General features: G+C 41.8%; 1 protein-coding gene across 2 annotated transcripts in view; it reads left to right on the forward strand.

Moving 5' to 3' along the window:
* The first annotated feature begins 6,011 nt into the window (after positions 1–6,011).
* Positions 6,012–17,373, forward strand: part of SUSD5 (sushi domain containing 5) — a 68,795-nt gene continuing 57,433 nt past the window's right edge. For both annotated transcript variants that reach the window (XM_005545528.4, XM_045387093.2), the window contains exons 1-3: positions 6,012–6,230; positions 10,741–10,918; positions 16,994–17,112. In XM_005545528.4, the coding sequence (XP_005545585.1) occupies positions 6,119–6,230; positions 10,741–10,918; positions 16,994–17,112 (409 nt within the window). In that variant the 5' untranslated portion in view covers positions 6,012–6,118. The remainder of the gene's footprint in view (positions 6,231–10,740; positions 10,919–16,993; positions 17,113–17,373) is intronic.

Raw genomic sequence — 17,373 nt, forward strand, 5'->3', positions numbered from 1 at the left:
AGCACTAAAAACAGTGGCATGAAAAGACAAATATTATGTGATTCCACATATAAGAGGTACCTAGAATAGTCAAATTCATAGAGGCAAAAAGTAGAACAGTGCTTACTAGCCACTAGAGGGAGGAGGGAATAGGGAGTTATTGTTTAACGGGTACAGAATTTCCGTTTGAGATGATGAAAAACTTTTGGAGGTGGCCGGTGGTGATGGTTGCACAACAATGTAAGTGTTCTTAAGGCCACTGATCTGTATACTTAAAATGATTACAATAATAAATGTTATGCATATTTTATTAGAGTAACATTTTTCTATTGAAAAGTAAAAACTAGCAAAAGAGAATCCTCCCAATGGGTGGAGCTTTGTTCCACATGAAAGGAGAGATGGCCTCATTTATGGATCTTCACTGATGTATGGACAATGCCTAATCATCAGTCAGTGACTTGAAAAGTTCAGAACTAGGAGACCGATAGCAAGGATGTCAGTGTGGTTCTCTTGGGATGGGCACAGCCTGTGTGTGTGTGTGTCTGTGTGTAGAGAGAAAGAGAGAGAGAGAGGGAGAAAGAGCGAGCACACACCGTGAGTCTTCACATGGCATTGTTCCCCAGCCAGCCTCTCCTGGTGGCTACGTAGAGAAAGGTTATTTAAATTGGATCTTTTTTTTTCCACAGAGACTGCAGTTATTTGTCCTTATTGGAATAAATTATTTTATTTTCTTGCTTTATTTGTTGAAATAAATTCTTATCCTAGATCTGATGTTGCCTTCCTTGTCTGGCTTTCTTCTACTAGCACCACTATATGTAGATGTATATAGAACGTCTTCTCACCTGTGGCCATAGCAGCACACATTACAGCATCTCTAATCAAGAAGCTGATTGTGTAGAAATCAGTGGGACAATAGACTCATTTCATGATATTTACCTAGAAGCAGGTGGCTTGATAGAAAGATAAGTCATAGTTAGGATACCAGCTAGAATACAGCACTGTGGGAGTTTGGGGCACTCACTCAAGTTACAAGATATGCCTTAAACCAGTAGCCAATATGTAGTGTAATTTTTCTTACAGACATAATAGACTGGTTTAAGGACCAAGGTCGAAGTAGGACCTCTCTATTACATATAATAACCCACCTATCAAAGTTTTGCATAATATCCCTACATCCTTTAGATTGGTGAGCTGGGATACAACTCTTAGTGGTGGATGAAACAAGAAAAAAAAGTTGGTGAGTTGGGAGGTTTGGGTGCCCATGACAGAAATGCTTCCACCAGTAAACAACAGGAATGGCCCTTGTAAATTGGAAGCTGAGACCGCTCTCTGGCAATTTTGTAGTCCTCATGTGGAAGAACAAAGACGCAGAAAAGGTGGTTAGTTTGCTGACTGGGTGATTGATCCTGATTACCAAGGGGAAATTGGATTCCTGCTTCATAATGGGATGACTATGTCTAGACCTCAGAGGACTCCCATATCCAATAATTATGGTCAGTGGCAAACTAATAAAGATAAGTCTTTGGCGAGAATGAAATTTTAGGCCCCTCTCATCAGTTAAAAAAAAAAAAAACTATTCATGCAGGCCAAAATGCTCAGAGAGTAGAGGAGAACATTGGAATGATTGTCAAATAAGGCCTCATGACTAGTTACAGAAGTGGGGACAGTAGAATCTATATTTTGTGACAACTGTTTACTTCTCCCCTTTTCTGTTTATGTGAAACAGTATTTATGTGAACGTAACCGCTGAAGGTTAATTTCACAGTTTAGCTCCAAGTGGAAATTTGATTGAGTTGACATTATTCCCAGGTAATACAAGAGAGGACTCACAGGATTTTGTGTTTCTCCTGTTTTATTTCTAGTTATTCTTATTCAAATGAAAGAAAAAAGTAGATGCGCTGTGCTGATTGTTTCTCATTTGCCATTCCAGATCCACTCTTTATCCTTCTTTGGCCAACTCTGCACCCTAACGGGGTGACTTCTAAGGACCACTGCACCTGTGCTTCTCTACCCTTTAGCTTTTAAACGGCTCCGCCAATGGAAGGCATAAAGAGGAAGATGAAGGATAGAAGGAGAGAGAAGTCAGGGTCTTTCTTCCTCACTCCCTCCCTACCAGACCAGTGGCAGCATCTTGATTCTTCTACCGCTTTCACGGCCACAGCTATTGCTGGTTTGGTAACACCTCAATCTTCCCTCACACCTTCAGGCCTCAGCGTGGCTATAGCTTCCAGCTGTTGCTAGACCCAGGAGTTACACCATCCCTTATCGGTTCTCTTAGTCCTGTCCACATCACTGTAAGTGGTCCTTTCATCAAACTCTCCTCTGTTAAACCTTTTTTTTTTTTTTTTTAAAGACAGAATCTCGCTCTGTCATCCAGGCTGGAGTGCAGTGGAATGATCTTGGCTCCCTGCAATGTCTGCCTCCCAGGTTCAAGCGATTCTCCTGCCTCAGCCTCCCGAGTAGCTGGGACTACAGGCGCGTGCCACCTCGCCTGGCTAATGTTTTGTACTTTTAGTAGAGATGGGGTTTCACCATGTTAGCCAGGATGGTCTCAATCTCCTGACCTCTTGATCCACCCACCTCCCAAAGTGCTGGGATTAAAGGTGTGAGCCACCACACTCGGCCTTCTATTAAACCTTTTTTATTTTTTAGGGCAAGGATTGAAATTCCAATTTTTAAAGTATTTGTTACTGAAGTATAAGTATTCAACGAAATGCAAAGATTTCAAGTGTACAGTTTAGGGATGTTTGACAAACATATACACTCACGTGACCACCATCCCCAACAGGATACAGAACATTTTCATCACTTCAGCTGTTCCCTTGTGTTCTCTTTCCGTCAAAGGCAACCACTGTGTTGACTGTTGTCACCACAGATTAGTTTTGTCCTTCTTGAACTTCATATAAATGGAATTACACAGTATGAATTGTTTTGTGTAAGGCTTCTTTCACTCTGTATGCTATCCTTGAGATTAACTCATGTGTTCAGTAGTTCATTCAGTAGTTCATTCCTGTTATTGTTGAACAGTATTCCATTGTGTGAATATGACAGTTTTTTTTTTTTTTTTTTTTTTTTTTTTTTTGAGACGGAGTCTTGCTCTGTCACCCAGGCTGGAGTGCAGTGGCCGGATCTCAGCTCACTGCAAGCTCCGCCTCCCGGGTTTACGCCGTTCTCCTGCCTCAGCCTCCCAAGTAGCTGGGACTACAGGCGCCCGCCACCTCGCCCGGCTAGTTTTTTTGTATTTTTTAGTAGAGACGGGGTTTCACCGTGTTAGCCGGGATCGTCTCTCGATCTCCTGGCCTCGTGATCCGCCCGTCTCGGCCTCCCAAAGTGCTGGGATTACAGGCTTGAGCCACCGCGCCCGGCGACAGTTTTTCTATTCATCTGTTGATATCTGACTTGCTTCCAGTTTTTGATCATTGTAAATAAAGCTGCTACGAACAGTTGTGCACAAATGTTTTTGTAAATATAGGTTCTCATTCTTTCGGATATACTCCTAGGAGAGGAATTTCTGGGTCCTAAGGCAGGTATATGTTCAGATGAAACAGCCGGTCTTCTAAAGTAACCATACCAATTACTCTTAGAGCATGCCATCTCCTCACATCAGAACAGGCCAAGACAATTGTGAATAAACATACTCTTTAAAATGTCAGTAGAATTAAGTAGTAATACTCAATTGACTTTTAAAAATGTTATGGTCTGGCGCGGTGGCTCACGCCTGTAATCCCAGCACTTTGGGAGGCTGAGGCGGGCGGATCACGAGGTCAGGAGATCGAGACCATCCTGCCTAACACGGTGAAACCCTGTCTCTACTAAAAATACAAAAAATTAGCCAGGCGTGGTGGGGGGCGCCTGTAGTCCCAGCTACTTGGGAGGCTGAGGCAGGAGAATGGTGTGAACCTGGGAGGTGGAGCTTGCACTGAGCCGAGATTGCACCACTGCACTCCAGCCTGGGCGACAGAGTGAGACTCTGTCTCAAAAAAAAAATAAAAAAATAAATAAAAATAAAAATGTTACTAGGCAAAGCTCCTGAGTGAGTTGGTAGCTCTGGCAGGTACCTTCTGATCCCTCCCCTCTGTTCTCAGCACTAACCAGGCTTTAAAATGTCCCCTGCAGTCCAGACATGTAAAGTCTCACTCCTTAGGTTACCAGCTAACTGTTAAAAGGGAAGGAGCTGGCCAGGCGTGGTGGCTCATGCCTGTAATCCCAGTACTTTGGGAGGCCGAGGTCAGTGGATCACGAGGTCAAGAGATAGAGACCATCTGGCCAACATGGTGAAACCCCATCTCTACTAAAACTACAAAAATTAGCTGGGCATGGTGGTGCACACCTGTAGTCCCAGCTACTTGGGAGGCTGAGGCAGGAGAATCGCTTGAACCTGGGAGGCAGAGGTTGCAGTGAGCCAAGATCGAGCCACTGCACTCCAGCCTGGCCACAGAGTGAGACTCCGTGTCAAAAAAAAAAAAAAAAAAAAGAGGGAAGAAGCTAAGTAAATTCATTTATACTTGTCAGGCCTCACTGCATTTAATGCCTCATTGCATTAATAGCTACCACGCCCGGCTAATTTTTGTATTTTTGTAAAGATGGAAATTTCACCATGTTGGCCAGGCCAATCTCCAACTCCTGACCTCAGGTGACTGGTCGGTCTCCGCCTCCCAAAGTGCTGGGATTACAGGCGTGGGCTACCGTGTCCGGCCAGTATTTGTATTTTGAAAGCAAAGTTTAATTATCCAAAAGAATTACTCACTAATAGTAGCCCTTGTAGTTGATGGGAAGTAATAAGGAGAGAAGAAATCTTTTCAGTACATTTTGACAATTAATGTAAGCTGAAAAATGACACCTGTAGTAAATCAGATGTGGATTCAAATCCAAGTTCTTACCGTGAAAAGAAAGTAAATTCTTTCAATGTCTATGTCCTGGTTCGTTAAATGAGGATAATCATCTGCGCCTTTAGCATCAATCACTTGTTCAATTGTAAGTATGTTTTACTTAAGTGTGAACATTTTTAGGACAGATTGCAGCCACATTCAGGGTCTAGCACAGGGGCAGGCATGTTGTGGACACTCAATAGATGTTTGTTGACCCATACATGAATATAAAAGGGATTTGCAAATTGTAGAGCACCACGCATGCCTCAGTTATAACAATACTTATCTTTATTACTCCACCTATGAAGAAAGCAAGTTCTTCTCTCACTGGAAGTGCTGGTGGTGGGGAGAGAGGCTGGGGGCAGCAGGAAGAAGGAATGAAGTCAAACTGGGACCCCTGCAGCAGAATCCACTGGGACACTTACTTAGAATGTAGATTCCCAGACCAGACCGATAAGAGTCCGAATCTCAGACCCTTTCGAGGTCAAACAGCCCTGATTTGGGAGGTGGGTGATAATGGTGACAACCTCATTAGCGCTCTTATTGCTCCTTGAGAAATACTAGTACCAGGCAAAGTGGTGAAGGAAGCCTTCCCGAAGCTGTCCTTTCCTCAGTGACTCTCAAACTACGCTTTTACGAAAGAGGAATTTCGCTCTTCCACGCGTTTCATACCTTAGAGTGAGGGTGGTAGGTAAGTTAAGATTTTCCTCTCTTCATTAAAAAAAAAAAAAAAAGTGATGGTGGGGAGGGGGAGAAGGCCAGCTGAAAAGTAGAGGCTGAGGACAGAGTTAGACACCCGTTTTCTAACGGTCCTGCCGGAGGGGCTCGGCCTCTCAGACTGCGTCACCCTTTCGCCAAGGGTCCCCAAGACGGGCGGGGGCTCCTTGCGGCCGGCTCGCTACTCTCCCCGCCTCCCTGCGCCCTCACCCTCCGCCCCGCTGTGCCCGCGGAGAGCGCGGTCCGGCGCAGCCCCTTTTGGCACCGAGGTTTCCAGGTGCCCAGCGCGAAGGCGGAGCCGGGTTACAGCCGCCTCCTCGGCGCCACAGAGAAGACCCCCGGGAGTTCGGCGGCCCAGGCGCTCCGGCTCCGCGTCCCGAGCCTCCCCCGGCTCTCCGCGCTCCTCCCTCTCGGCGCGCCCGGCGCGAAGCCTGCGATTCGCGAGCCGAGCGCAGAGCGCAGAGCCGAGTGGCGCACGCTGGGCAGTGGCCTGGGCAACCCCAAGCGCAGCCAGAGCCCTCACCCGAGCCCGCTGGCCCGCGCACTCCCGGACCATGACTGCCGAGGAACCCAGCCCGCCTGCCCGTTGGCACAGCCGCCTGCCCGGGCTCTGGGCGGCGGCGCTGCTCCTGCTCGGTCTGCCGCGCCTTTCGGTGCGGGCGGATGGTGAGTGTGCGGGAGGCGGCGGGGCGGGGGGTGGAGCGTGGGTTCCGGGCAGGGAAGGCGTAGCTCGCCGGGGCTGCTCCGTCTGACCAGCCTGGCAAGCGGCAAGCGCAAGTCTGAGAGGAACGAGCAAGCGGCGGTCCTGGGACCCGGCATCCCTCTCCTGGCCCACCAAGTCTCCTCGTGCCCGTGCGCCCAAACGCCCGCCTGGTGCCTGGACCTCCCTTAGTGCGGAGCGCGCAGGTCCCGCAGTCCCGCCGCTGGCTTTCCTAAGGTCTCCAAGAAAGCTCAAATGAAATCACCTCTAAGGTACCCTGGAACCTCCTCTGCTAAGGAGTGATTTTCCGCAGTCCCTCAGTTTCTCAACGTCTATTTAATGTGCCCCCGAGGACACCGCCGATGGTTAGAAAACTCCCTCGGATATTTTGGCTTGGTCCAGGAAGACGTGAAAGAAGTGGGAATCAACGAGGCAAAGAGAGAGAGAGAAGAATAGCCTGGGCAGAGGGAATAGCACGTGCAAAGGCTGTGACAGGAAAAACGGGACAAATGATAAAGCAAAGTACCTGGAGGAGAGGGGACGCCTTGAGACATGAGGTAGAGAAATGGGCAAGGGCCAGATTATGGCAGGTTCTCTGAGAATTTATCCACTTTTTGTTTGTTCGCTTGTTTTTTGAGCCTGAATTTAGCTTTTAATACCTGCCCTAGAATGAGCAGGATTGAAACTCTGTATCCATTCCGTTTTGAAAAGCTAATTCAGCTGTGTTTTCCTATTGGAACAAAATCCCGCTGACATGGTACAGGAGCATCTGAAGGAAGCAAGCTTAAAACCAGCAGTTCACACACCCATGAGGGAGTTCTAGCTTAGGACGAATTAGATTGATAAAAGAGAAAAGCCCTCCGTCGATTTAGGATGCGTTGTGTATTTTAAAATGTGATTCTTGTTTAGCCAACGATATTGGGTGCAACTAGAAGACACGAAAAAGAAAAGAAAAGAAAAGAAAAGAAAAAAAGCATGGTTGTCAGGGAAAGGGGAAAGCCAAGGAAAAAACCCTCTAGGTCTTAATTTTTAGTGCTCTCTGGTATAAGTGCAGGCTTGAAAAGCTCTTCGTTCCTAATTAAGGATGAATGTCTTATTTCTCCATATCCTCAGAGACTGTTAGAGACAAAACAGTGTTAACTTTGAAGGCTGTTAGTAACCACTGTTAATTTTTTAAATTGACATGTATTTCACATAAAATTCGTCATTTAAAAATGTACAGTTAAGTGGGTTTTAGTACATTCATTATGTTGTGAAAACCATGGTTTGCATGCATCTAATTCTGGAACGTTTCCATCACCCCCAAAAGAATCCCATACCTACTAGCAGTCTACTGATAATTCTTCACTGTAGTGTTTTTTGACTGACATTGAACCATGAAAATTAAGCTGATTTTAAAGAATGCAAGTAGAATAAATTGGAGCTCATATTAACCTTTGAACAAGATATATTGTGCCAATTTTAATTCCTTTTAAGTAAATATTTTTGTCATCCGTAAGGTTTTAGAGTTTCACCCCATTATAACTGTTTAAGTGGAATGCCATGTGGATAAGGATCAATATTTTGTGCCTCTCTAGCTTGATACGGGTCATAGAAAATTAAAGGCAGAAATGTCACTGGTCAAAGAGAAAGTAAGGACAACACCAGAGGACATGATTCTTTGTCTCCTTCCTTTTCTTTCCCCGCTTCCTCAATGGACAATTATAGGCATATTTCCTTTAAAGAAACTCAATTTTCTGAGCCCCAACATTTATACCAAAACCAGGAAGAGTTATAAGCTATATTATCAAAGGATTCTTTTTGGTACTAAATTCTTAACTACCACCAGTTCCTACATTTAGTTATTTGTGTGCTGTGGTGATGGGAGGAAGAAGAAGAAATGCTCAGCTCAAGTATGATGAATTACAGATATTTGAAGAGAGAGATTTGGAGAGAAACTATTTCTAAAAACATGTCATCTGTATAAGGATGGTCTGTGAAATTGTATGCGTGGGCAGAATCCTAAGGAAAAATTTTACAGCAAGAAGACATAGAACTGAGCCTGGAGTGAGGGAAGCTGGTTTGGGATTATTGAATCTATGTTCATGAAATATATTGGCCTATAATTTTCATTTTCTATAATATCTTTGCCAAGTGTTGATATCAAACTTATGATGGTTCCTAAACCAAATTGGAAAGTTGTTCCCTCTTTAACTCTCTGAAAGGGTTTCTGCTGGTGAGGGCTTTTGTTTGTTTGTTTTGGTGTGAGATCATCTGTGTCTGAAGGTTTTCTTGTAGGAAGATTTTAAATAATAAATTTAATTTCTTTAGTAGATAAAGAAATATTCAGATTTTAAAATTAATTTTGTGTCAATATTGCTAAGTTTTGTTTTTTAAAGTTTTTTCCCCACTTCATCTAGATTGTCTAATGTGGCATATGCAATGTAATAATTTCTAATTATCATTTCGGGGTCCACGGGATCTGTAGTGATGTTCCCTTTCATTCTTGATATTGGTAATTTGTGTTTTTCCTATTGGTAATTTGTGTTTTCTTTTTTTGTCTTGATCAGTCATACTAGGGGTTTATCCATTTTATTTTCTCGATTGTATGTCTGCTTTCCATTTTATTGATTTCTGCTCTATCTGTATTATTTCCTCTTCCTACTTTAGAAGATTTGATTTTGTGGGACTTTTGTGTTAGTTTTTTGAGCTAGAAACTTAGATCATTGATTCTCAACCATACTTTTTTTTGTATTAATAATATGAGTTCTGAGGCTATAAATTTCTCTTAAACTACTTTAGTTTCTCCATAAGTTTTTGGCCCTTGAATTGACATGTTTTATTTCAGTTGTGATTTCTTCTTTGAACACAGTTTATTTAGAAGTATATTTTGTAATTTCGCACAAGGAGATTTTCCTAGTTATTGCTTTGTTATTGATAGGCAGTATAACCAAGTGATTGAAATCACTAACAGGGAGCCATACTGCCTGATTTTGTATCTCTGCTGTGTGATCTTGGACAAGTATTAATACTAAACCTTAACTATAAAATGAGGATGATAATACCACATATATCATAGAGTTGTCATAAGGATTAATATAATGAGTATTTGTAAAGCAATTTGAACAACATCTGGCTCATAGTAAATACTATGTAAGTGTGTCATATATAAAATCAGTGATTTTAGCTTTGTTGTAGTCTAAAAGGCATGGTTGGTATGATTTTTGTCTTTCAAGGTTTTTTTAGATTTGCTTTATAGCTCAGTATTTAATCAGTGTTACAAATATTCTGTGTGTGCCTAAAATGAATGTGTATTCTGTAGTTTGGTATGCAGTACTGCACATAGGTTCTTACATCAAGAGTGCTAATTTTGTTTTCTGTTTTAACAATTACTGAGAGGGACAGTAGTTTAAAATTTCCTCAAGGATTGAATTTTTTTGTTTTTCCTTGTAGTTTTGTTGATATTACCTTTTTATAGTTAAATGTAGGAGTACCAGTCACCTATGGATATGTTTGTTTAATTTTTGTATTATTATAACTTTTGGTTCCAAAGCTGGGGAATTGTTATATTTATTATAATAATTTTGCAAGTAGATGGCTTGTCTTAGTCTTTTGCAAGCAGATGACTTGTGTCTTAGCTGTGTCTTAGTCTAATAACTGATGTATTATGAAAAAGTTGGTGACAGATGTAAGTAAATGGTCTCATTCTAAGTAGGTGTTTTCTCCCCCTGCCTTTACCTTAACTTGATAGGGCCACCCAAGGCATTGCTTCATTCCTCCAGGAGGCTCCTGGGGACCTCAGCGCTCCCTCCGGTACCATGGTTTTCTTGCCTAAAATTCTCATCTGCTTTCAGCCTGGGCTTTCACCTCTGCCTGAATTCATGTTCCCATCCCCCCATTGATCACACATTCTTTAAGGCTCACTACATGTCCATACATTATTGTGCTTAGGAAGCCAAGGTGTACCAGACATCATCCCTGTTTTCTTGTCCAGTAGGAGAGAAGTACAGCAGACACAAATGAATGAATTGTGAAAGGGGCCTGGTAGTATACTAAGGCAAGGGACAGAGAGAAGGGAAGCAACCTGTTGTATAGGGGGTCATCCTAGGGCTGAGGGAGGCAGAAGAAAGCAGAGCTGAGGCCTAAATCAGTGCCTTAGACATCAAGTGACCTAACTTAGGGAAGCCCAGGACACTGAGCCTTGACATATGATATTTGTAAAACACCATTTTAAAAGAAAGATTTGAAGGGCTTTTCCAGATCGACACGCCGGAGCAGATGGTTAATTTTGGGGAAAAAAAAAAAAAAAAGGGTGAAAATGCTAGTGTAATTGTCATCACCTGATCCCAGGGATGGTGTGCAATGTGGTAGCTGCTGCACTTCGAACTTCAGGGAAGGCTTGCAGTTCTAACTGGCGTCTGCCAGAGGATGAGTTTGCTGAGACTAACTTCCCGTGGATCCTGAAATCCACATGTGTTTGTGCTTGTCCCCACACAGGAAAGCTCTTTGTGCTGGAGTCTCAGAATGGCTCTCAGGGCCTAGAACTGGAGGCTGCTCGGCTTTCCTGCAAGAGCAGGGGCGCTCACCTGGTGTCTGCAGACGAGCTGCGGAGAGTGGTACAGGATTGCTCCTTTGCGGTGTGTGCCACTGGCTGGTTAGCAGATGGCACTCTTGGGTAAGTCAGGCGAGCGCTCCTTTTCCAACTCACCCTAATTGCACCACCAAGGCTTATATAGGGCTCAGTGATTGTTCTGTTGAGATACCAGTACAGGGAGAGTACAGTGGGCAGTAGCCTCCAGTGTGTTCATGTTTTGCTTTCTTTTGTGTGAGATGGAGTCTAGCTCTGTTGCCCAGGTTGGAGTGCAATGGTGCAATTCTAGGCTCACTGCCACCTCCGCCTCCCAGGTTCAAGTGATTCTCCTGCCTCAGCCTCCCGACTAGCTGGGATTACAGGCATCTGCCACCATGCCCAGCTAATTTTTGTGTTTTTAGTAGAGGTGGGGTTTTACCATATTGGCCAGGCTGGTCTCAAACTTCTTACCTCAGGTGATCCACCTGCCTCGGCCTCCCAAAGTGTGAGCCACCGCGCCTGGCGTGTGTTCATGTTTTGAGTTTGCTTATAAAAGCATTTTTCTGGAGTTCTGTCAGAATTCTTTTATCCTCTTACTTTGTTATGTTGAATTTTCTTTTTTTGTTTTAGACATAGGGTCTCACTCTGTCAACCAGGCTGGAGTGCTGTGGCATGGTTACAGCTCACTGCAGCCTCAACCTCCTGGGCTCTAATGTTTCTCCTGCCTCAACCTTCTGTAGCTAAGACTACAGGCATGTGCCACCACACCTAGCTAATTGTTTATTTTTATTTTTTATAGAGATAGAAAATGCTTGCTATGTTGCCCAGGCTGGTCTCGAACTCTGACCTCAAGCAATCCTGCTTTGGCTTCCCAAAGTGCTGGGATTACAAGCATGAGCCACCCTGCTTAGCCTCGAATTTTTTTAAGTAATAAAAATAATACATGCTTATTGCAAAAATTTCAAATAATGCATATATATACATAAAGTACAAAGTAAGTTTCTCTCTTCTTCTCCATCTCAGAGATAATGACTATTAACTGTTTGGTATGCATTCTTTATCCCTTTTTTTCTGTGGACACTCATCTGCATATATATATATATATATATATATATATATATATATATAGAAACATGGCATGGAGGTTTTAAAATATGGCCACAATTTTTTTCACACCACTGGCATCAACAGGTGTGTTCACCTCTACAGCAAAAGTGAAATTACTTGACTTCTGAAGTTAGGCTGGAAAAATCCATGCTGCATCTGTCTAGATTTCTGGGGACACTCACTTTTGTAGCCTTGAGATGCCATGAGGAGTCTGACTGTGCTGAGATGGGTGTGCTGTGAGGAAGGCCAGATCACATGGAGATATCTCCGTTAGGGGCTCTTGCCAACAGCCGTAACCAATGTCCTAGCCCGTGGCCAGCATTGACTGCCAAAAATGTGAATGAAGATGCCTCTAGGTGATTCTAGTCCCCAGCCATTGAGTTATTGTCAGCCTATGAGTCTTGCCAGCTCAGCCCCTAGACCTTAGATGCAAGACAAGCCATTCCTGCTGTGGCTATCTGAGTTCCTGACCCGTGGAATCCTTTAGAGAAGTAATTGTTATGGCCAGCTAGGAGAAATCTTTCCAATAGTGCTGAAACCTGCTTGGTTTTACATTTTTATTTATTTATTAATTTATTAATTTTTTTGTAGAAACAAAGTCTTGCCATATTGCTCAGGTTGGTCTCAAACTCCTGGGCTCAAGCAGTCCTCTGGCTTTCATCTCCCAAAGTGATGGGTTTACAGGTGTGAGCCACCATGCTTGGCCTAATTTTATTTTTTAAATTGACAGATAATAATTGTATATATTCATGGAGTACGTAGTGATGTTTTGACACACATAATGGAGAGTGATCAGATCAGGGTAATTAGCATGTCTGTCATCTCAAATATTTAGCATTTCTTTTTTGCTGGGAACATTCAATATCCTCTTCTAACTGTTTGAAATGATGTTATTGTTAACTACAGCCATCCTACAGTCGTATAGAACACTAGAACTTAGAACTCTCATTGGGGAAAGGATAGTATCTTCAATAAATGGTGCTGGGAAAACTGCATATCTATATGCAGAAGAATAAAACTAGACCCCCACCTCTCACCTCATATAAAAATCAACTCAAAATAGATTATAGACCGAAATGTAAGACCCAAAACTGTAAAACTACTAGAAGAAAACATAGGAGGAATGCTTCTGGATATTGGTCTGGGAAAATATTTTAATAAGATCTCAGAAACACAGGCAACAAAAGCAGAAATAAACAAACACTTCTTTAGTCATGCTCAGAGAAGGCAGGAGCCACTTCACTTTTTCCTTCGTGCCACAGGAAATGTGAAAGCAAACAAGGCACCAGGAACTACTTTGGTAGATGATTATCCTAAGATGTCTGGCTGGCAAGTGGCCATGGAAAACATAGACAGCCATGCTGACTCATGTCTCCAAATGTGCCTAGTATGAAGCAGCAACTGAATAAAGGGACAACTGAGGCTACATCCAAAGCCTTTTGGTGAATCTGGAACTGTGGTCCTCTCTGCCTTACGTTTTATATCCATGCTCTTGAATAGACAAAATATACCCTGTGCATGCATTTCCATAATGTAGTCAAGCAGGAATATTTTTTCATAATTCTGTTACTATAAAATTTCATCAGATAACCAGAGTATTCGCAGATTCTGAAGAGACAGCTTGCAACTAGGCTTAGGTCTCTCAGGCATTCTATGCCAGGACTGGACAATTACAAAGGTCCATCTTCTGTGGGTTTACTATAAGGTGTTAAGGCATATTAGTGGATCTCTGCAGGCTGAAATGATATTACCTTACAAAGAAAACATACAGCTGGGTGCAGTGGCTCATGCCTGTAATCCTAGCATTTTGGGAGGCCACGGCAGGCAGATTAGTTGTGGTCAGGCGTTCAAGACCAGCCCGGCCAATTTGGCGAAACCCAGTCTGTACTAAAAATACAAAACTTAGCTGGGCATGGTGGCGGGCGCCTGTAGTCCCAGCTACTCGGGAGGCTGAGGCAGGAGAATCGCTTGAACCAGGGAGACAGAGGTTGCAGTGAGCCGAGATGGCGCCATTGAACTCCAGCCTGTGCAACAGAGCTAGACTCCGTCTCAAAATAAATAATGAAAGAAAGAAAATAAAGAAAATATACTTGTTATATTTACTACAAAATGTATTAAAAATCGTTTTTCTATCCCTTTTTTATTTTTTAAAATATATTACTCTCTTTTCACCATTCCTATTCAATATCCTTTCATTTTAATTTTCTGGAAACAAGCATCTGACCATTAGTATGTCCATTCCACTGTGGGCCTTTCCTGCATAATTCTCCACTCCCTCACCACACACTGAAAAGCAATAATTAAATGTGTGGTGCATCTTGTAATTGATGGCATAGTAGACATCTAGCACATCTGCCCTATATCTCTATGAATTTATGTTGAGTGTACACGTAAATCCAGAGAATGATAAAGGCCTAGAGTGATGAATTTAGACTTTTGGGCCACTTGTCTCCTGGAAACTTTTGCAGATTCCCTAAAGGGTGACTAAAAAGCTGAACAGCAGTTTTAATAGCCACATGGGACTAGGAAGATGGAGATTTGAATTCACCTTCTGTGTAGGAGAGGACCCAGTGAGCCGTTTTGCTTTGGGTTGGGACCTTGCAGGGCTATGCCCTAAGGGTAAGCTGGACACAGTACACTGTACAGTGAACTGGACGCAGCCCCTCCTGGGAGAAGCAGCATATCTTCAAATACTCTATAGCCATGAATTTGGATTGAGATGACCCTGAATTTCCAGTGCTCCAGATATCTAGGAGAATCAAATAAAAATTATCTTTTGAGGGAGATAGTATCCTAGACCTCAATTTATTTTAACAAACAATTTAGCCAATGTAGGATTTGTCTCACAATATAAAATAACTAGTTGCGTGAGGAGACAAGGCAAGTAGAATAAAATTCAGAAGAAACAATAGGTAATAGAAACTCCAGACATTAGGATTAGTAGATGCAGACTTTAAAATAACTATCCTTGACATGTTCAAAGATATAAAAGATGAGAAGGAGAATTTTGGCAGAGAGTGGAAACTGTAAAAATAACTAAATGGAAACTCTAGACATGAAAAATTCAGTAGCTAAAATTAAGAAATTAATGGATAGACCTAATAGCTGATTAAAAAGAGCCAAAGAGGGCTGGGCATGGTGGTGCATGCCTGTAGTCCCAGCCACTTGGGAGGCTGAGGCAGGAGGATCACTTGAGCCAAGGAGTTCAAAGTTTAAATACAGTCTAGACAACATAGTGAGACCTTGTCTCAAAAAGAAAGAAAAGAAAAGAAAAAAAAAGAAAACAAAGAAAGAAGAGAGAGAAAGAGAAAGAAAAGAAGGAAGGAAGGAAAGAGAAAGAAGAAGAAAGAAAGAGAAAGAAAAGAAAGAAAGAAAAAGAAAGAAAGAAAGAAAGAAAGGAAGGGAGGAAGGGAGGGAAGGAGGGAGGGAGGGAGGGAGGGAGGGAAAGAAAGACTTTAAAAAAAAGAGCCAAAGAGAAGATTAGTGAACTGGAAAATATTTCAGAGGAGGATATCCAGAGTCAATAACGGAGGGAAAAGGATGAAAAATTATACAACAAAGGGTAAAAGACAAAGAGGATGCAATATAATTTGAATTATGAAAGGGGAAGAGAAAGAAAAAAGAAAATAGAATAAAAGTAATATGAAAATGATCCACAATTGAAGAAAAACATCCAGACACAGACTCAAGAATCACTGCAAAGCTCAAGTAAGACAAATACAAAGAAGTTCACAGCTAGGCACATCATGGTAAGACTGGAAGAATCATATATGAAGAAAAGAATATTTTTAAAAATTAAAAATGCTGAGATTGTCTTTAAAGGAGGAACAATAAACTGACAATGAAACCCCAAAGACTTTTGATATTTTGAAGGTACAGGAAGAAAATTACTGCTAACCTAGAATTTTATCCCCCAATGAAAAATATCTCCCAATAATAAAGGTGAGATAAAGAAATTTTCAGACAGATGAAAGGTGAGAGAATTCATTGCATCCAATCTGCACTTAAACAAGTGCTCTTCAGGCAGGAGGAAAATATTGCATGAGGAAGACTGGAAAGGCAAAAAGGAATAAATGGAAGGAGTAAATATGTGGACCAATTGAAATTATGTAATTTTCTGAAGCAGTAATAGTAACACTGGATGCTAAAAAAATGATTTATATAAGTGGGAAGTGTTTTAAGTGTATTCATATGTAGTGTTTTAAGTATTCAAGTTGTATTATTAGGGGCAATGATAAAAGTAATATTACATTTCAATAAGTAAAAGAAGTTGTAATTTCTGGGTACCACTGAAGAAAATAGTGAAAGGATATTTAACTTCCAAATCAATACAGAGAAAAAAGAGAATACTGCCTCCAAAAATGAAGAAGAAGAATTCAGATAATCCAAAGTGGGAAAAAAGAAAGAAGAGGAAAGGAAGAGAGAATGGGCAGAACTAATAAAAAGCAGATTTCAATTAATTGATGATTAAATTAAGTATAAATAGACAAGAGGCTCCAATTAGAAAACAGAGATTGTGAGATGAACTTTTAAAAATTCAAATATTTGCTGTTTAGAAAAAATATTCTTAAATAAATTATGGGAAAAATTATAATGGAAATTATCATGTATTTAGAACTCAGTGATATTAAAAATATACATAACCAAACTCATGGGGTGCTGCCAAAACTATAGAAGGAAATCTAAAACATTAAATGTTTGTTAGAAAAGGAAAAAAGCTGAAGGTTCATGAACCAAAGATCTAAAGAAATTTGAAGAACAGCAAAATTAGAGAAAAAGAAAAGAGCAGAATTTTATGAAATAAAAATCAACATAATCTAGAAGAGATCAACAATATATTGCCTTTGAAACTCGAATTGATACCTATTACTTCAACTGAAGCATCACCTGTATTTCTGAATTTAGACTTTTTTGCAGAGAATGTGTCCAGATTTATGCTTTTAGACAGAGCTCATGAATTCGGAGCTCATGAATTCAGAGCTCACGATTCGGAGCTAACAACAGAAGAGAATTATTCCTTATTATTTTCAACCCAGAGTTCTCCTCATTCAGTGCCTTTTTTGTCTGTTTCAGAACAACCGTGTGTAGCAAAGGAAGTGGAGAACAGCAAATCATGAGAGCTGTCGATGTGAGAATTGAGAGCAACCCAGTTCCTGGTGGCACATACGGTGCCCTTTGTATTAAGGATGAAGGTCAGTGCCAGAGTCTTCTTAAAGGTGCTGGAGGGTGTGCTCTTGGGGGTTGCTATATTAGGTTGGTTTCTCTAAAAGAAAACCTTGAAGTGAGGATTTACTGGACATGGTTTATCAGGAAGTCTTCCAAAGAAAAGCCAGTAGTATGGTGGGGAAGTGGACAAGACAGGGAAGGGGGTCAAGCATCGGTGCAATATTGAGTGAAATTCACAGTGGTGGTGAGGCACTGGGTAACTTTGGCTCAATCTCTCAGGAAACCCC

Source organism: Macaca fascicularis, chromosome 2 (assembly GCF_037993035.2).
Source record: "Macaca fascicularis isolate 582-1 chromosome 2, T2T-MFA8v1.1".
Classification (NCBI taxonomy): domain Eukaryota; kingdom Metazoa; phylum Chordata; class Mammalia; order Primates; family Cercopithecidae; genus Macaca; species Macaca fascicularis.